The sequence below is a fragment of the Hemicordylus capensis genome, chromosome 1 (genome assembly GCF_027244095.1).
Source record: "Hemicordylus capensis ecotype Gifberg chromosome 1, rHemCap1.1.pri, whole genome shotgun sequence".
Classification (NCBI taxonomy): Eukaryota; Metazoa; Chordata; class Lepidosauria; order Squamata; family Cordylidae; genus Hemicordylus; species Hemicordylus capensis.
The window spans coordinates 382,856,136-382,877,748 of NC_069657.1; the positions used below are offsets into that span (position 1 = coordinate 382,856,136).

Genomic DNA, 21,613 nt, shown 5'->3' on the forward strand with positions numbered 1-21,613 from the left:
TATACAGAGGGCTGTATTGCCACTTCTACTGTTGCACTTCTGAGCCCCGTCCCACTCTTACTGCAGACCCTGTGCCACTTGATACAGTGATTTCCAGTGAGAGTGGCTTCCATTGCAGCATAAGGAGTTGTGGATGGGAAGAGAAAATTGAGGAAGCTCCAATATGGATGTCCAGAAATACTTGGGCATACCAGAAGGATCCTATACTTAGACCAGATTTTGATCTTGTAGAAGCATTCTGACTTCTGGTTGAGTCCTCAGTAATTGCAGTTGGGTTTAAAATGTTTCCTGCTTTTTGATTGGTATGAAAATCTTAGAAGTCATGTGCCTGATTTCGTGTTGCAGATCCTCTTTAAAACAGTGTCTTGAGTTTTTGTTATAATGTGACAATTACCTGGCAAATAACTTCAAATGTTGACACATTTATTTTGAATTAAAGTTAGTGGGCTGAGGATCATAGTGTGACACTCAATTGTCTCAGTATTTCCTCTTGAAATGTCCCTTTTGCTTGAGTATCCAAAATGTTCTGTGTTAAAGAACATGTGGCGAAACCTTTCATATTCAGAGGACATCCTTGGATGTAATGGATAATGTTTTCTTTCATCACGAAAACATCAGGAAATCATTTTCCACCAGGAAAACAGGCCTTCTAGAGGCTTTTAGAGCAGGGTTTCCCAACCTGTGGTACTCTGGATGCTGCTGAACTACAATAATCCCCAGTCACAGTAAATTTTAGCTGAGGATGATGGTTTGTAGTTCAACAACATCTGGAGTGCCACAGATTGAGAAACACTGTCCCAGAGCTTCAGTAAGAGTCCACTTTCACTTTTTGTACTGCCTTCACTGATTGAATAGGTTGCTCATCATTCTCTCAGATTCACAGACTGTTTCGAGGGTATTTTCCTCTTTCTGTCACTTAACTGATTTAGATGGGGATGGCTTTCTCTGCTGGTGAAGGAGGGCACCCATTGTGGGTTATCTCCACCCACATGTTCCAGAGGCAGGATGATTAAAATGCAGGAAACCTTTAAGCCTGTGTAGGGCAGTCCCCCTTATGTTCTTTAGTCCTGCTTATGTTCCAGAGCTCTTGCTGATTTTTGAAGCCCATCTTTTCTAATGTTCTAGTTTCCCCTTTTGTTCTTACCTACTGTATTTACCTGAATAGAAGACAGCTCTGAATTTATGATGACCCCCTTAAAAAATAGAGGATAGATTTAGTTATACCTGCATTTACCCCAAAGGAAGAGGATTCTGAATTTAAGACAACCCCATGATTTTTAACATCAAAGAACTTGTGGAAAAACTAACCTTGGATTCAGGAAAGTATGGTATTGTTTCTTTTCTTCTTACAGTTTAATTCTCCCCTTCTGAGCAGTTTTCTGTTTTATTTATCCATCCTTCTTTCACTTCTCTGTCTCTACTTAAAAAAAATCCTTAGTTGATCCTTTTCAATGGTCTCTGTCTAGCCCAAACAGATGAACAGCTTAATTTTCTGAGCAAAGCTATGATAAAAGGTTTTCCCGCCCAAACCATGCAGCTGGGAAACCTGGCTGCATGGGGTGTTCCAACAATCATTCTGTGGGCAGCAGAAATTGGAATGTGCAAACTGCACTCAGGAGGACTCCAGTAAGAGATCTTCCCCACACTCCTCACCTCCTGCTCAGTTTCCTGCAAAGCATTAAATGAAAAAGGGTTACTAAGGGGAAGTCTCATGACAACACTCCCCAACCAGATACACACTCTTCTGAATTGTCAGGAGGGAGTCTCCTGGCACACACATTTCTCCAGACCACTCTGGGTTGCCCCTCCCCAATTGGACCAAAATGGGGAGTGTTCTTCCCCCACCAACCCAGTGACATGGATGAGGGGCAATGGCTGAGTGATCAGGGCTAAGGTTCACTTTTCTATTCCCAGAGGCTGTTCTCTCAGGAGGGTGTTAGTTCACTCCTCTGTGCAGCAGTTTCTACACTGGGGCTGAACGCTGCACAACCCTCTGCTTGGGAGTCTGTCTGAGCAGGTTCCTTGGTACCACCAAGGTCCAAGCTTGTGGAAGCCAGCATTTCTATGCTTGAAGGTTTTTTAGATGCATTAAGGCAGGAATGGCAGACACACTAGCAACCTAGCAAATAATTTTTACAATTTTCGTTCCTTTAACATATGGCCCAGTGGTGGCATTGCTCAGTGAAGCAATCTTGCCTAAAGACAGTGATGCAAAACTAGGAAAACCCACTGGCAAAGAAGCAGAAGCTTAGGAACATAGGAAGCTGCCATATACCCAGTCAGACCATTGGTCCATCTAGTTCAGTAATGTCTACATAGACTGGCAGCAGCTTCTTCAAGGTTGCAGATGGGAATCTATCTCAGCCCTATCTTGGAGATGCCAGGGAAGGAACTTGGAACTTTCTGCATGCAACCATGCATATGTTCTTCTCAGAGTGGCCCCATCCCCTAAGGGCGATATTTTACAGTGCTCACACATGGAGTCTCCAATTCATATTCAACCAGGGCAGACCTTGCTTAGCAAAAGGGACAATTCATGCTTGCCACCAGAAGACCATGTGCTGTGCTCACAAAACATCAACTTTAACAATCAGGGCAGGGACAGCAGCTTCATTAATTTCTAGGGCTTCCATCTTCTGGATAGATGAGCTATTGAATAATCATCCCACCAGCCAAGTCAAACTGAGACACATATTGCTACAACTCCAAAGAGCAGTAGCTTTCACAGCAGATGCTATGCTGAATAATGTTGGATTTGCATCCAGAGCCATGGGAGTGAATGTGGTAGTCAGAAGAAACTTTGGGCTTAAACACTGGCAAGTAGATACTACCTCTTAAGTCTAACTTGGCCATGGTCCCGTTGCATGACTCCAAATTATTATTGCTTCATCCCCAAATAATTGGAGCTGATCACAAGCCCAGGCCGACAGACCACTTGTACCCAAAGCTGTACATTCTTTGCCTCTCAATCCAAGATTTTGAGACAGCAGTCCTGATTCCTGGCCATAGCTGGTGGGGGAACATCTTCAGACTTCTGGCATGCCTGCGAGCTGTGCACAACAGACAAATGGGTATTGTAATCAGTTCAATCGGAGTACAAGATAGAACTACATTCAATTGTGGAAACATACGGCTTCAAGATGTTTTAGTGTTAATAGATTTGAGGGAAGCTTGCCTGCATAGTCCCATTCATCTGGACAGCAGGCCATTCTCAAGGTTTTGTTACCAGAAACAAAGCTTCCAGGCCCTTCTCTTTGCCCTCTCCTTGGTATCCAGAGTCTTCATACATATGTTGGCTTTGCTGGTTGCCCACCTGCATCTGAAGAGCATACACATATATGTGTACCTAAAAGATGAGACCTTAAAGGCCAAGTTGAAGACAGATCATCCTGGAGAGATTCTATCTATGTGGTCTCTAAGAATCGACACCGACTTGATGGCACTGAATTAATCAATCAACTGATCAATCAAAAGATGACCTCCTGTGCTCCCCAGTTCACTCCAGGGCAAGGTGGAGTTTCAGCAGACACTCAAGTGTCTCAGGGACCACAGCTTCCTCATCAATGAGCAAGAGTCACTCTCAGCTTTCCCATCAGATTCAGCACCTTGGGGTCACCATAAATACCACAATGAACCATTACTTCCTACCACAGTATCACACCCAGAAACTGTACACCCTACTTCAGCCAGTTGCTCTGAGCACACATGCACATATATTCAATTGCTAGCACACCACCTAGGCCTGATGGTCTCTTTGTTGGACTCGGTTCCAGGTTCCACCTAAAGCCCCTACAATGGACGCTCTTGCCACATCAAAAATACATCACAAACAAATGCCATCTAGATTCTTATTCTATCTCCTCTGAAATAATCTCTTCTATGTTGGAGAAGCATGGGCAATCTGATACATGGCAAATTCTTCACAGAACTGAAGCAGATCCTCATCACCACGGATGCCAGCTTACAGGGCTGGAGTGTGTGCTGCCTCTCAGCAAATGCCTAGGGAAAATGGACAGCAATAGAACAGCACACCATATCAGTTAGTTACAGCTCCGCTCTATCCATCCAGCTTCCTTGCCTTCTACCATCTAATATCTAAAGCCCATGTGCTGATAAGTACGAATGTCTCAGCCAAAGCACATAAAATTCACCAGGATGGGACCAAATCAAGAGTGCTGCATCAGGAGGCATTGGGGATTGTACACTGGTAGGAAAAATAAAATACCTCGCCTCCATAACAGCCCATCATATCAGTGGGATTCTCAACACAAGGATGGACTGGCTGAGTCCCAAGGAACTGTGCCCAGGGGAATAGTGCCTCAACACACAGGTCTTCCAGTGGGTTGTCAAGCAGCTGGGAATACCCAAAGTGGACCACTTCACCTCCCTGGTGAATGCCAAGCTTTCCAAGTTCTTCTCCCAGTTTCTCACAGAGGGAACCAAGTTAGTGGACGCTCTGTCATTCCCATAGCCCCCAGTCCTCCTATACACATTTTCAGATTCCTCAGAAATATGCACACAAATGGAGCCGAAGTGCTCCTAATAGCATCATGCTAGCCCAGGCCATGTTTTTTCAGAACTAGTGGGTCTAACTGTGGCGGAACCAGTCCTCATGGTGACTTAACACCACATAACGCAACATGGTTATTCTCCTCAGGTCGTGAGGTTGGCTCTATCCAACCTCACTACAGTATCCCTCCAGTGGCTGTTGCTAGTGTTTATCTTATGTTTCTTTTTAGATTGTGAGCCCTTTGGGGACAGGGATCCATCTTTACTTATTTTTATTTCTCTAGGTAAACTGCTTTGGGAACTTTAGTTGAAAAGCAGTATATAAATATTTGTAGTAGTCTTATTGGTAGATTTTAGCATTGTGTAGACCCCTTATGAACCATATCTATCAATATACCTATAAGTATACCCATAGAAGCTTCGTTTGGTGGGCTTACTGCAGGGCTGCTCAACTTCAGCCCTCCTGCAGATATTGGCCTACAATTCCCATAATCCTTGGCTATTGGGCACTATGGCTGGGGATTATAGGAATTGTAGTCCAAAAACAGCTGGGGGGCCTAAATTGAGCAGGCCTGGCTACTGGAATGCCTTCAATATTTATCTCATTGCAGACTGAAAGAATTGCTGGCCTTTTTAGAAAAGGGGTTTAAGAAAGGCTTTAAAGCCAACACACTCAAGCGACAGGCTTCTTCATTGACCAGTCTCCTGTCTATCCTATACCAATGTGTCTTATCTTGAACCATCCAAATTACATCACTTCTTTTGATGCGTGTCTATGTTAGTGCGTCCAACTGTACCATCTATGCATTTTACCTAAAGATTCGGTCCATCTAATTCCAGATGCCTCTTTTATTCCTAAAGTCAACTCTGTGTTCCACAGATTCCAGGACATCTACCTCCTATCCACATTCAGTACATCCTAAAGAGAAACAATGGCATAAACTGGATGTGTGACATGCTCTGCATACTTACATTTCTAGAACATCTCCTTCCATGAATCAGATTCCTTATTGCCATCTTTTTGCCATCTACTTTGGGACAAAAGGTATCTACTTTGACCAAAAGCTGCTGGATAAAGGCCTGCACCTTTCTGGTGTATGAGGTGCAACATCTGCCTACACTGTCCCATGTTATGGCTCGTTCCACCAGACTGGCAGCCACATCCATGGCCTTTTCCACCAACACTTCCTTTGAAGTAATCTGTAGAACAGCTACATGGAAATCTCTGTCCACCTTTACCAGGCATTACAAACAAGACACATTCGCTTATTCCTGAGCTGCCTTCAGATGGCCAGTCTTGTAACAGGTACTTCTGACACATTAGACCTATCCTTACCCACCCAGTTAGTGAGCTGTGGTATATCCCACAATAGGTGCCCTCCTACACCAGCAGAGAATAAAACATCCATACTTATTATGAAGGTTTCTTCTTGCTGGTGTAAAGGAGGACACCCATGCCCTCCTGTAGTCAGCTGGGTCTTGCATGTTGAATTATCTGTATCTATATACTTGGGCTTGGATGTCTCTAATATATTCTATGGCTTATCTTCTGCTTCCAGTACTTTTCTTTAATGGGAGGTATTTATTTACTTGGCTTTACAGCAGAATTGAAGGGAGACTGCCCTACACAGGCTCTTAAATGTTTCCTTCATGTGAATAGTCCTGCCTCTGGTGCATGTGGGTGGAGATAACCCACTATGGGTGTCCTCTTTTACACCAACAAGAAGTAACACAGTGAGTACCAATGTTGAATTTATTCTTTAATTTAGGCATTCAAAATACCTATATGGTATCAGGGTGAGCTCACTCTGGTGTCTCAGGTTTAGGCTATGGCCAAGAATACTTACTAGCAGCTGATCATGGAAATGACTGCATTTAGCTGACTCTGTGTAATTGTTAAATCCAAAGCTGCTCAAGCTTATGGTTCATATTTCATGGTTTGTACTGGCAACCATACCCACTTTATTCTCAACCTCAAACTTTGTTCTCAGCATTTGGACAGCCAAAGCTTTTAAAACTTTTGCAGATGATTCCTCTCTCTTACCTGGCATCATACCTGATCTTGAGCCAGAACAAAGTGCCCAACAAGGAAGAGTGAAGTAAGTATACAGGAAAACCTCTGTATTCGCAAGGTTTCTGTTCCCTGGCATTGCTGCGGATGAGGAAACTGCTAACACTGCATCATTACAGTCAGTGCAATTTTAGGGGTTAGGTTCTTAGAGGCTGGGAAAAGGCAGTAAAAACAGGCCCAAATGGTGTGTGTGTGAAAAATGAAGTGCCCTACTGTGGTCTGCGGGCCTCCAGCACTCCAGCAGTGGTCTCCAAAAGTGCCAAAATCAGCCCCCACAACCCCACTATTTCCAGACTTTTAACAAACAAAACCAGCCACAAAATGATTCCAATGCCCCAAATGGCGGCTGGAAATTGCCAGTCATTTCCAGCTGCCTCTGATACACGGATTTAATTCTTTTTGTGATGATTTAGCCTCAGGTATACCAACCAATCAATCAATCAATCAAATTTATTATTACGGTCCATGACCAAGAAAGCAAGGAATAAAAACAATACAGTACAATAAAAATATACAACATCAAAAGAATAAATTAGATAAAACTGAGTTACAAGGATGTTCGTGTATACCTAGGTTGGGTGCCAATTACCCAGCTGCGGATACACGAAACTGTGAGTGCTGGACCTGCAATTAATGAGGTCTTCCTGTATAGTAAAAATAGTATTCATTGTACACAGATTAGTTATGCCTTAACTGTTAAGCGTTAAGTAAACAACAAAAACAAGTAAACCACAAAAGCTGAAGTCAACCAGCTCCTTTAATAAAACATTGCACAATAGGCTATTACAGGGCAACCTTTTCATGCATGGAATGCTGCCAGCTACCACATAATTGTACTCTTGCTGAATAATGTAACGAGCACCTTAGCATTCTTCAGAAGAATTCCAGTAACTAGCAAGCATATTAGATGGTCCAGTTAGCTAGTGGTCAACTGACAGACAAAAAGTACCTTTTGCTCATCTTTGTTTTATGAAAATAGATAACCAAGTCGAAAACATGGCAGTGTTGAACATAGGGGGCAAAGGACAATTTCTTAAGATTGTTTTCATCCATATTGTGAGAAAGCCATCTTGCCATCAATTCTGTTAAAACAGAATATATATAAATAAACACTGGTTTCATTTTCAGAGCAAAGTAAAATGTTTATCCAGTAACTTAGTGATGTTTGATAGTCTCTTAAATATATTAGTTTAGAAGAAGGTATGGATATATTATTCTAGTAGGTGGTTTAATCATTCTCAGTTACTTCATTAATAAAATATAGTGCTTAGATTAGCTTGTTTTGTGTGGGAAGGTGAGTTCTATGGTTCTAATGAATTTTGTATCTCAGTTCTGTGATTAGCAATAGCACTTAAATTTCTATACCGCTCTATAGCCGGAGCTCTCTAAGCGGTTTACAATGATTTAGCATATTGCCCCCAACATTCTGGGTACTCATTTTACCGACCTCGGAAGGATTAGTAATATGTATATCTCTTACAATTTTATTTTCAGTAATGGCTCATGAAGCATACTTTTCTCTTCTGCTATTATAGCTCCTCAGGGAGTGTCTGTGTTCCATGATTAATTATAGTTTACTTGACCTGTGGTAAATTAGCCACAAATAAGAACTTTACTAAAATGGTTGATTGTTCTTTTAATCTCTGAGACATTGGCTGGATAGGACAGAATATTTCTCTTTGAGGATTAGTATTTCTCTCTCCCTCTCCCTATACTTGCCCATAAACCAGCAGTGTTTGCCTGGTTATCTGGTGGTTCATAGCAGGGAGACATCCCAAATTTGGACCTATACCAAAAACATAATCTTGAACTATAATTAAAAATCATTTTTGTTCTACACCACAATCTTTGACTAAACTGGGCAGAACTGTTTCTAATGAAAAAAGTTAAGGTTACTGACTTTTGAGTTTTAAAATTTAAAATAACTTTATATAATAGTACACTCATTTGGTACTAACCATAATGAATCACAATGACATAAAATCTAATATATTATATTATATTATATAGTCTATTTATTAGACAAAAAATCAGAACATTTTGGGTTTGTCATCTTTTCTGTACTCTGCTAGCTCCAAAGCCTTGGTAATAGCCAGGACAAATCCATGCTAGTTTAATGGCACAATCCACTGAAGAGTCTGTGAAGATTAACAGCCTGGTGAAGTAAGAGTTACATGACAGCCTCCATGTATACTGCAAAGTCTTTTTGCAGGCTTAATTCCGGAACACGTCATCAGGAGCACAATGAGCTTAAAGGTCACATATCCTCCAATTTTATAAATGTTCCATGTCGTTTCTAAGACACAAAATGAATCCTTGCTACCTGACACCTTGATGAATACTGCAGTGACAGCATCTTGGTTGCTAGAGACCCTGGAAATTTAATTTTTAATTTTTAAGGAAAGGATTACTGTATATTCCACTTTTCTTTCAATTGCTGATCAACTGAAATTCCAGTTTATCATATAATGTAAAAACAATGATATAGAGTGCAAATCAGATGGGCACCCAGCAGCTGAGAATTCCATGACTGGTGCTACTGAAAAAACTCTGGTCCTTGTGAATGCCTGACGGCAAAGGCACCCATAGCAGAGCCTCAGATACAATAATCCAAATGTATGGGGGATGGTGAAAGAGAGCTGAATCTAGAGACTGGAAAGAAGCAGCTCCTGGGGGTTCTTGCTCCTCTAGGGGAGGGAAGCAACACATCAGGGACAGCCTCAAAGAAATTTTCCCCACGTGCCATATGCATTTGAACTTGGTGTGCTGATGTCAGAGGCAGTAGATGTGTGACGGAGTATAAGCTGGTATCTGAGGTCTGTATGTCCAAAGTTGTGTGGAAATTTGTTCTATAAAATGTCTTTTGTTCTATAACATGTTCTTATCTCACAGCATTTTTAAATATGCTGTTTGATATTCAGATTGGGTGCTTAATGTTTGGAATGGAATGATTACAAGCAGTATTTATGATTATTGTGAAAATAACCAAAGTAAAAATTAATTACACTTATTTATTATTTTCTAGCGGCTCTGATTAGAGGGAATCGCAAAAACTGCGCCCAATTTTCTGGATCTCTTGACTGGCTGATCAGCAGATTGGAGAGACTGGAAGCATCTTCTGGTATTTTTTTATTTTTATTTTTTTTTAGTGTTATGATGTACATACCTACAGTACAGTCTTCAAAAATGTAATATGAAGACTTGCTGGAGCAGCAGTTCGGACATCATATGCTTGGATAGAGCATAGCAACTGTAAAATAGAATAGGGAGGATTGATTTTATTGTTGGTTTTAATATCCTAATTTGATAAGTAACTGTGATTGTACAAACAAAAGTTTTCTGTTTTTGGATGAAACAGTAAGTCACTTCTAGTGACAACACATATTTCCCCCTGGGACTAGCTTCAGATCTTGTGGGGAATGCCAGCTTCTTCTGCATCAATGAGGAAAACATTCCTGCTGCCTTTTGCTGCTCCTGTCTTGTAAGTCTATCAAGGCCCATCCATGTAGTGGCGTACCAATGTAGGAAAGGGCCCATGGAAGGTCACTTTGCCCAGGGTTCCCTCAAACCAATGTTGGGGGAAATGCAGTTTGTTAAAAACTGTACTCAGAAGCTTTAGAAAAGTGATGGGCCAAATTTTCATGGCTTGGTTTTTTACTCAGAATCTGCTGTTTCAAAGGATAAGAAAAGGTCCATCAAAAACCTCAGCTTTCTACTATTTTTGCAATTTTGGGGGGAAGTTGATTTTCAGTTATTATTATCTGTGTCTGTTGTCTCAGTGTCATTTTTTTCATTTGAAAGGACATTGCTTACATTATTATTACCAGAATTTGTTCTGGTAATTAATAGTTCTGGTAATTACCAGAACTTAAATCAATACACATTTAAGCAAACTATACATAGGCATATATTTCTCTAAGACATACCTGTGGCTAATCCCATGCGTGGCAGCTCTTGTGAGAGTTTGGAGAACTGTCAGATAGCCACAGGTGGGAGGGAAGAAAATGGTGCCGGCTGTGGCGGTGGCCGTGGGGGAGGGGGGACAGCGCCAAAAATGGCAACAGCGACAGCAAAAGGCTGAAGGAGGCAGTGATGACAGGCAGGCAGTGGGGACGGATGGATGATGGGTAGAAGAAGGAGGTGGCAGCCGGCGGGCGGGGGGAAGGAGGCAGTGGCAACGGGTAGGTGGGGGAAGAACGAGGTAGCAAATGGGCAACAAAATTGTGACAGTGGGGACGTGGTGTGGCAACAAATGACAAACTAGAGGCGCAGATGTTCTGTGCCCGGCCAAGCTAGTTTCTATTAACAATCTGGACCCCAATTCTGTCAAATGGTAATTTTTCATAAGGCTAGAAAGGAATGAGTCTCACAAATTTTGTCATAGTTGAAACAGCCACTCCTCAAGCTTGTCTGTGATTCTTAGCCTCCAGTCCCCTGGCTCTTGGTGCTGATTCTGTGGCAAAAGGAATGATGCTTGAGACCAGAAAGCCATTGACCGCTTCACCTTTTCAGTAGATCAGTCTTTGCTCTTTGTCTTATCTTCTTGTCTCAAACTCTTCTTCGTAATCTAACAGATCTCCTACTTTCCTTTCAGAAATACATTTCTCAGTCTCTTCTATAGCAACCCTCCTGTGCCAAAAATAATGCAGCTCACTCACCATCCTACACACACACAGACACACAGACACACACACTCTTACACAAACACTTAATTGGATGATTTATTTAACACCACATCTAGTTTGAACCCTAAACTGAGCCAGTGAATGAACAAGGAGAGTGTATCCAGCTGATAACATCCCTAATATTCTCCGCCGCACTCTGTCTTACTAAGCTAAACCTCTGAATCTCAGTACAACAATAGTAAGAGCACTTCAAATCAATCTTTATTACAGTCATAGATTAGCATAAAGTATAAGGGGTGATTACATATTACATATTAAAAGTAGATATTAAAAGCCTAGGTGTGCACAATATACTGAAAGACTATTGTAAAAGACTATACAAATGAAAAATAAAAGTAAAACTTAAAATAAAACTATGGCTGTCTAAAACAAAGCAAGACAACAAACTAAATGACCCTTAATGGCCAAGACCTGAAAATTGCAGTTAACTGTAGTTAAAAATGGTAAAACAAGTTGTTCTAGTAAGAACTAATCAGCCTACTTTCCTTTCACTGTCTCTACATCTGGACTAAATTTGGTGCAAAAGGAGGTCCACAAGTTAGATCTCTTGCACCTCAAATATTCATGTGTCTGCCATCTTGGACTGGGCTGGATGTTGTCATTACAAACTGCACCATTGAGGTGTCCCTGTGTGCCATTCATTACAGCTGTTCCAAATTTAATTCGGGTGCAATCTATCTTGGATTGTGGTTTGCTGAATTTGGACGTGTGGCTTCAGAAACCAGAGGTGAAGGGACCTCTGGTTTCCTATTTTGTCTGAATTTGGCCACTGTCTCCTGAGCTCCACCCTTAGATAACTCCTAGTCCAGTGAAACAGTTACATGCTAGTTAATTCCCCCACTCACTTATAACCGTAAAGGAAATACGCTATGGAGGTTGCACAGCCTTCAGGAACCTAGTTTCTGGAGGCACAGGCAGCTGCAGAGGGAAGAGAAAATAGTTGAAAATTGCCCCTCCCTCATTGTGTGACAGAAAGGACTGGAATATCAATGCAGTGTTAGTCTGAATGTCAGCCACTAAATTTTGAGTGCATTTAATCAAACGCCTAATAACAAATATTATTTTGGCGACTTAAAGAATTTAATAAGTTTGCCTATGCGTATAGCAAGATAGATGTAAATTCTGCCCTAGATTCTCACAAGGTGAGACATAAGCAATACAAAGAAAGGTAAGGTTATGGCTGTGATTCTAAATATGTGCAGTTACAGTTTATCTCAATTATTTTGATGGGATAGAGTTCCAAGGAAAGATGGCCAGAATTCATTTGTTTGTCCCACTGAAATCAGAATCAGTTAAGAATGTATCTGTATATTCAGGCCTTGTTGATACAAATGACACTTGAACTCGACTAACTTTCTCTGGATTGTGCCTGTTATAACTTTGAATATTTTTCCCAATACACAAGCCTATATAAATAAAATTGTATGTAGAATAAAATTATCTTGATAAAACTGCCAATAACATCAAGTATTCTGTTCATTATTATATCCTAAACAGCAATGGCTGATAACATTGCTAAGAATTTGAAGTTGATTCCACCATGGGTTGTGAATCCAAAAACTGTAGAGTTTGCTGTAATTCAGTTTTTCAGCTCATCAGAAAGAACTGTACTGTATATGCTTAATTAAAAATGTAATTGGCCTTTGGGCTTTGAGATAAAATATCAAATTAACAGTTTAGTTTCCCCCTTTCCAATACCCTTCTCTCAAATTAAAAGATGGGATGCTGAAGATATTTTGAAAATACCATGGTGATTTGTTTGCCCTTAGGGGCACTGGGTACAATTTTGGGAATTAAGTAGATTGAAAATGGCTTTTGATTGTAATTCAAGTGATCAAAATATTTAATACTTGATCCTTTATCTGTATTAGAATTAATTTCAGGTAATGAGCTTATCTGTGAGATGAAAAGACCATTGATGTATTTTCTTTATCTTTGTAATGGCTGTGTTTTATGACTTCTGAGCCTTCCTGCAGCAAGAGGAGATTAAAAAGTCTTGGGTCAACAGCTGATTCCCTCTGTACTTACTGTATATCTGCTGACTAAAAAATATGAAGTCATATGCTGAAGTGCTCTGTTCTAAAATATCATTGGTTCTGTAGCCATCAGATTATATGAGCTAAAGGATAATCTCCAATGTCCTGCTTGATGATCCTGTAGGTCTTCTCATAAACAAAAGACAACTTTTTGATAAAGGGGGCCTTTCTTCCACTTCCATTCTCTTTCTTGTGATCACAGAAAAACAGGTGATCCAATTGGTTTGGAATGAAGGGTCAGAAAACCCACCTGCATTACTTGTATCTTCAGATGTTCAAGCCTACTTTTCATTCCATGCTACTTTGCTTGTAGCAGCAACAGCTGGCAGCAATTAATTGTGTGTTTTCTGCTTGCTACTGCTGGAGTAAGAGATCTGTAGGAGCAGTTGTGCCTGGGGACCTTAGGGAACTTGCCTTTATACAGCCTGGAAGGAAACTGATTTTACTCTAATGATATTTAATGATGGTGACTGCTGTTTTATTTGGCTGGTAATTTTGGTTAATTGGCAGGTCACAAGTAGGGGTGTGCACAAAACTGGTTTACCCATTTGGGTTCGAGTCTGGACCAGACTCAAACTGGACCAGTCATATTCAGTTTTGTGCACCCCTGAACCGCCCGCCCCCCACTTCGGCTCGAGTTCGAGCCAGTCTGGGGTTCAAAATGTTAATTTTTTAAAAAAATTGCCGGGTCTGGGTTATATATTTATTATGTTTTTAAAATATACATACCCTGCCCCTCCAGTGCACTACTGCTCAGGGAGGCTCACAACAATAAGATAGACACAAGATAAAATAAAAGTAATACAATTAACTAAATTAAACAAACAAATAAAAAGGTTGTCAGATTAAAAACAAAAGCTAAAGAACCTACCAGCTATAACAAACAATAAAAATAAAAATAAGAATAAAATGGAGCATTAAAAAGCCTCCTTAAAAAGGTGTGCTTTAATATGTTTTTAAAAAACATATTGGGAGGGAGCATGGTGAAGCTCTTCAGGGAGGGCCTTCCAAAGCTGAGGGGCCACAACCGAAAAAGCCCTGTCTCTCGTCTCCGCCAACCGGATCTCTGTTAGTGGCGGGGTCATGAGCAGGGCCTGAGATGAAGAGTGGAGGGCCCTGGCAGATTCATATGGGCAAATGTGGTCTGACAGGTACCCCGGCCCCAAGCTGTGTAGGGACCTCAAAATTAAGAGCTGTGGGATCCTCAACGCCACATCTGAGACCACATCAAGCAGCTCAGGCAGAGAGACTGTTAGCGGCGTGGGCAGTACACCAGCAGAATCCCAACTTTGTCTCGTGATCCAATCACTACATGCAGGCACTCAAACATATCAGAACAGTGGACAGTGCATCTGGTGAGGGGGTTGGTCTCCCGATGAACCAGGGCAACCCCACCTCCCCGCCTACCCTGCCTTGGCTGATGCTGCACCCAGAAACCCGGTGGGCACAACTGGGAGAGATTTACATCACCCCCCTCATCCAACCAGGTCTCCGTAATGCATGCCAAGTCTCCTTGCTCATCCAGAATAATCTCCTGGATGGCTGTGGATTTTCCATTTATGGACCTGGCATTTACAAAAATTTAAACTCACCACTGGGTCGGGGTTAACTCTGCTGCCTTGAGGGGGCACTGCCGTAGCCATGGTGGGGGTCTCTAAAGCTTCCCCCTCCCCCCACCGGCCTTCCCCCAGTCTTTATGGGGCCAGTTTGGCTAATTTGAGGCCCTCACCGGCCCTTTTCCAGATTGCGGTGGCCATTTTGAAGGCTGCCACACATACGTATAAGCTATTTGCATGCTAGGGGGAGGCTGGGGGGAGGGGGAAGCTGTAGAGCTTGCCCCACAGCCATGGCAGCACCTCCCTGGAGGCAGCAGAGTTAATCCAGACCCAGGGGTGAGTTTAAATTTTTTTTAAAAAAAGATTTCGAACCCCGGACTGGTTCCGAGCTGGCCTGAAGGGTTCAGCTGAAGCTTGAGCTGAACCGGGCCCAGTCTGGCTCAAGGGCAAACTCTCGAGCTAAACTGGTTTAATGGCAGACTGGTTTGATCTTGAGCCAGTCCGCATATCCCTAGTCACAAGTGATATAGTACTACTTATTTTTCATGCATCTCAATTTCATGCAGTTTAGTTTGCTCCTATTTTAAAACATCTTTCATACTCCCCCTTAGTTTTGACATACAAAAAATGTCTGAATGAGTTCCCTGGTTTTTTTTTAGCTATTCCTCTTCTCCCAGAATGCTTATCGCAGGGCAGCAAATTGCAAGTTTCAGAACATTCACTATTGCAGAACTAGGGATTCTGTCAGGTACCATCAGTGCTTCCTCAGTTTGTGAAGTTGCAAGGTACATTCTTGTGAGATAGGAACCATTTAAAGTAATGTGGTAGCATCATTCCTTTTTATTACTTGGATGGCTTTAGGCATATTGCCCCAAATAATTTGTCTTTTATTATGGGTGCTTGCACACGGGCGGAAGTGGGTGGTTTTAGGCTTGGAATAGTCCTTACCCCATCCTGGACCGACAAGCAGAGCCTCCATTGGGCTCTACAATCCCTGCTCCCAGACAAGTGACCCAGCAGTGAGCTGGGAGCTAGTAAGTCTTCCATGAATCAGGGGGACCTTCTCGCTGTTCACCATGTGGCCAGGAGGTGGGAAACTCAATGGCATCAGCTGTGTTCTGATCTGCCACAAGGGGAAAGAGACACATCTAGAACCATTCAAACAAGTTATCATAGAGAGGACTGTGCAGAGTGGTATATTCATAGAGCACAGCCCCTCCAGCCACAGCACTCTCATAAAATCATAGTGGCCATCTGCTGGGACCCATAAATGTAGTGGAAAATGGACACACGATCCACAAACTCAGGTACTGGGTCACCTGCTCTGCACTAACCTGGGTTAAGACTAGGGATGCACACTGAAACGCTTCGGTGCCATCCCGAGGGTGGCGAGGGGTTCCCTTAAGAGGAGGCAGGCAGGTCCTACCTGACCATCTTCCAAGCCCGCGCTGCCCCGCCAAAGCGCTGTTCAACCTGAAATATCTCTGCGCAAGCAGCAGCTTGTGCCGCTTTCCCCTTTAAAATGCCGCATCGCGTTAGGACATAGGAACATAGGAAACTGCCATATACTGAGTCAGACCATTGGTCTATCTAGCTCAGTATTGTCTTCACAGACTGGCAGCGGCTTCTCCAAGGTTGCAGGCAGGAATCTCTCTCAGCCCTGTCTTGGAGAAGCCAGGGAGGGAACTTGAAACCTTCTGCTCTTCCCAGAGCGGCTTCATCCCCTGAGGGGAATATCTTGCAGTGCTCACACATCAAGTCTCCCATTCAGATGCAACCAGGGCAGACCCTGTCTAGCTATGGGGACAAGTCATGCTTGCTACCACAAGACCAGCTCTCCTCTTGCTTCTCCAGCATCCCTTGCTCAGCATCAGCACATGTAGCATTTGCGTGCCAACACCACATGAGGGATGCCGGGGAAACATCCCATCTCCGTGGTGTGGCGTTTTAAAGGGGAAAGTGGCACAAGCTGCTGCTTGCATAGAGGTATTTCCGGTTGAACAGCGCCATGGCTGGGCATCAGGGGCTTAGAGGACAGGCAGATAGGACTTGCCCACCTCCTCGCTCCACGCCGAAGCATTTCGGAAGAGGCACCAAAACACTTCAGGGGCACCAAAACACTTAAGACCTAGGGTTATTTGGTTTGGGACATCCTGGGCTTGACACTTTTGCCCTGGTTCACACTGCATGCAAACCTGGGTTAGTGGCAGATAACACAGGTTTGGGTGATCATGTGTAAAGGCTTTCTTTGTGTATCCATGAATTGCAAAGTTCATATGCCCTGAGCCATTTTGGAAGGGCGGTATAAAAATCAAATAATAAATAAATGAATAAATAAATATGATCAAGACAATTTAAATTCCTAAAAGTAGGGAACTGTAAGACTGAGCAATTCCTGCCCTCAGTAGATAGCATGGTAACCTTGATTTGGAATTGCAAAATAAAGTGCTAAAAGAATCAGAAGCGTCTTCAGATTTGTAACATAAGCAATCAATTAATTGTACATTATACAGTCACTTTAAGATTCAGCAAAGGATTAAACAAAAATGATCATAATCAATGAATTTCATTTCAGTCTCGTCCCCACCGCCACCTCAATGTTGGCTAGACATATTGATTTACTAGATTTAAACTAGATTTAAGCTGAATTAAGTGTATCTGTCTTATTTTTATATTTTCATGTTTGTCAAAATTATTTACCTAGATTGCTCTCTTAATTGTCCTGTATTCCTTTTGCCTGAATGGCAGCAGCAGTAATTTCCCCCCTTGTTTGCTGAATTACCTCCTGCTTTTTTACTCCCCACAGCAATATAGTTATGAAACTGTGGAAGACAGAAAATTAAACTGTGATGGTCTTATGTTCGCAGGAATTCTTGAGGTTTTACACTGTGTGTTGGTGGAAAGTCCAGAAGCTTTAAACATAATTAAGGAAGGACATATTAAATCAATTATATGTCTTTTGGACAAACATGGAAGAAACCATAAGGTATGCAAGACACATATGAGACCAGATCGGAGAGTCTGTGAAATGAGTAGAATGTCTCACTGAAAGGGCAGTGATGGCTTGAGCCCTTGTGCCACTTGAGGTGGCACCCTGCTGTTGCTGGCCATGTCCCCTACACAGCAGCCATGCCTGAGGTGGTTAAAAAATCAAAGGTTTTTTTAAAAATGAAAAATTGATTTTTATTTGAATCAGATTTTAAATTTTTCTTACAATTTGTAGAAAACATGTACTTAGGTCAAAGATATCGTGAATTGTAATCATAACTTCTAATTACATTCTATAAACATACTTGTTAATAGCAGTTGTATGGAGATGAGAGATAACAGTTCTAATCTGTCCTATTCTGCAGGTGATGTACATGCACACACACACACAATCAAACAAACCCTTATCTTTCATCCCCTTAAAATGCAAAGACAAAGACGGTCTATGAGTATAGAGGATTTGAGGGGATGGAGAAGTTAAAAATGCAAGGGATAAGGGAGAGGAATAGAAAGTGGAACAAAAAATAAGCAGAACATATTCATGTAGTCCTGCAGAAACTTTTTATGAGTATAGATTCCAGGGCTAAGAGCGGCCAGTTCAAGGAATATGTTTGCTGATGAAGTTTTAAAGGAAGTTACACCAGTGGGCTGGTAGAAGTCACTTAAACGTTTGGATTTGGTGTCCACTGAAGTGGTAATCCAGCTTCTAAGAGCAGTAGCCTCTTCTGCAGGTGTAGAAAGAATTTTTCTTCCTTTTGACTAATTCATTCTAAATTGAGAAGTAATTTGGGAACTTAAAAAGTAGGAAAGCTTGCCTTTCTATTCTAGACTACAAGCAAACAGAAAGACAAATGTGAAGAAGACTGAGTTACCTGTACCACTCAAAACTTCAAGTTTCTTGTGTTGACTTAGCTGAAATTGCTTATTTTTTATTGAGGAAAAGCACTTTATAACTAAAATAGTTAACCATTAAAAATAAATGTGCTTGTTTTATTTATTTTTTGTTGGTTTTTGAAGAAAACTAACCAGAACAAACAAGCTTATTAGTACAAATTAAAAGCCTGTTTGGCGATGGTGGTAGTTGTCCTAGGACATCATAACACAAACATCCTCAAAACATCCAGGATTAATTGAACCTTCTAATGATTTCACAAGCATGTGTCTGCTTTGATACTAAATAAAATGACCAAATAATCATCTCATTTTAAAAAAATGAAAATTAATCTAAAAACCCCCACAAAAAACCCTCAGGATAGATAATTTACTCATAATGTATAATGTGAACCTTCGTTTTAAAAATATCTATCTGAGTAGTAATGAATATATTTTAATGTTATATTTGACAAGAATGCATTTTTACTAGAAAATGATGGTTAAATAAAACCTATTTTTTATTTGATTTATTAAATCAGTGATCTATTGATTTATTAAATTGAGTCTTTTTGAGAAGTGATATAAATCATGATTTAATTGATTTGAGAGAGAGAGATCACCATGGAGAGGTAGGCTACTAGAACTAGCAAAGAGGCGGCTTGTTCTCGTTCTCGTTCTCGTTCTCTCTCTCTCTCTCTCCCTCCTCCCCCCTCCTCCCATGTCTTCCACCAACATGCTTGTGTGCTTCCTTTGCTCCATTTTGGGAGCAGAGCACAAGCACATGAATTTATTGGCAAAAGATGCAGCAAGGAGAAGAGAGAGACAGAGAGAAAGCCAGTTAGGAAAACGGCAGCAACAAATGCCACCTCTCCCTGTTGGATGCTCCTTCTTGCCTCCCTCTCCATTGCTGCTGCCTCCCCTTGACGCGTAGTGTAAAACCCGTGCTGGCTTACCTTCTAGGCAGTGGAAACTAAGATTGGGATAAGCTGAACAGCAGAGGCAGGGATGTGGACAATTCCCCCCCACACACACACACTGCACCTTGTGACTTGTCTTCGCCCTTGACACCAGTAGTGCCCAGGGCATGTCTGGCCACAAGAAAGGAGACAAATGGGCAGCAAGGAGGAAAAAGGAGGTGGCAGCAACGGGCAAGGTGAGGTTGCCCATGGGGTGGGGGTGGGACAAAATGCCTCCACTCAATGCCCCATGGTGCCTCTGCACCTGAGGCAGTCACCTCCCCTCACCTTGCCTTATGGACAAGCCACCCCTGTGAAAGCATCTAAGCTACCAAGGGAGAATCTTACTGTTTCATATTTAATATTTTTAAACAACATAGTTGCTGAAAACCTTCATGATCATCATAACAATGTTTCTTCACTAGGTTTTAGATGTTTTGTGTTCTCTGTGTGTATGCCATGGAGTAGCCGTACGATCTAATCAACATTTGATTTGTGACAATCTTCTGCCAGGAAGAGATCTCCTTCTCCAGACACGCCTTGTCAACCATGTGAGCAGGTAAAAAATTAAAACAATATTATTATACGTGTATATACAGTCACTCACTACTCTACAGGTGTCCCAAAAATGTTTTGGTGGTGGAGGAGGATTTTAGATTTGCTTATTTAATGGGCAAACCATGAAACTGTAAGTTATAGTCAACATTTTGCTGAAATGAGTTTGTCTTAATAAATGTGGAGGGCAGAAATGGGGAGAAGAAGCTACTTGTTCACCTTCACCAATAAAGACCAGCAGCAACCCTCTGTTTTTACAGTATAAGCCACTCAGCTGGCTGATTAAAAGAAGAGAAAAACTCTTAAATATATCAGCCACCCATTTTTCAATCTCAAAAAGAACAATCATGGTACTTAGATAAGGCTTCGCACTTTGTAAGTCAGCAGTACCCTTCCTGGCAACAGAGAATACAGCAACAACTTTTCATTATATTACAAATGAAGAAACACAGAAGCTGAGGGGAAGCACCACTTTAGTAAATGGGCAGGGAGAGGGAGGAGAAGCAGACTATGTTTTGTTTAGGCTTTCTCCTACAGCATTACAGAAAGTTCTGTCGTATTTGTTTTCTGCTAGAGGCATTTTACACACACCAGCATTCATTCATTCATTCATTCGAGCGGGCCTACTTTGTTTTCCTCTGCACAGCACAACTTAGCCAGTATTGGTTGAGACCTGCACAACCTTTTTATTAATTAGCTGATAGCCCATGTGCACTTACGTAGGAGTAAGCACCAATTAACACAGTGGGACTTTTTTCTAAATATATTAGGATTGGACAGTTAGAATATCTGCTCTGTTGCAAAAGATAATAGCAGATTGTAATAATAAATGAAAAAAATAAAATTCAAACAGGATCCAAACTCTGCTGAAAAGGCTCTTTTTGTTAATATTATAAAATAGCAGATTAGTCTTTAAAGTCAGCTTCTAGTTCTTCTATCAGCCTCAGGGCTATTTTACTCTTGCTCTCAACTCAGCTTGAGGACTCCTCCTACAGCCAATCTCTGCTCCTAAGGCACAACAAGCAAGGCTCTGCATTTACCTGCTGGATCCTCGAGTACAGGCTGTATCTTTCCAGCCGTGAAAGCAACAGCAGCCCCCTTTCTGTCGAATCATCAGGAGGGGGCAGGGGAGGCTTAGCCCCACAGTGCATCTTGAGGGAGGACTCCAAACCCCTCTCTCTTCTAGGACCATTTCCCGCCCCCCCCATCTATAAATCCTTGAACAACTAGAAAGAAATGTTCATTTAGGAAATGTCATGGTTGCATTGATTAATTTATTGATTAATTGATTGATCAGTTTAATTCTTCACACTGTTTCTGCTCAGTTCCATTTATAAATGAAATGCATTAACATTAATATGTTTTTTTAATTGAAGGTATTGTA

At 41.6% G+C, this 21,613-nt stretch overlaps 1 protein-coding gene across 14 annotated transcripts in view; it reads left to right on the top strand.

Annotated features, from left to right (window-relative positions):
* Positions 1-21,613, top strand: part of RYR2 (ryanodine receptor 2) — a 625,908-nt gene that overhangs the window by 253,676 nt on the left and 350,619 nt on the right. For all 14 annotated transcript variants that reach the window (XM_053300231.1, XM_053300272.1, XM_053300252.1 and 11 more), the window contains exons 17-19: positions 9,606-9,701; positions 17,725-17,843; positions 20,100-20,233. In XM_053300231.1, coding sequence (XP_053156206.1) covers positions 9,606-9,701; positions 17,725-17,843; positions 20,100-20,233 — 349 coding nt within the window. The remainder of the gene's footprint in view (positions 1-9,605; positions 9,702-17,724; positions 17,844-20,099; positions 20,234-21,613) is intronic.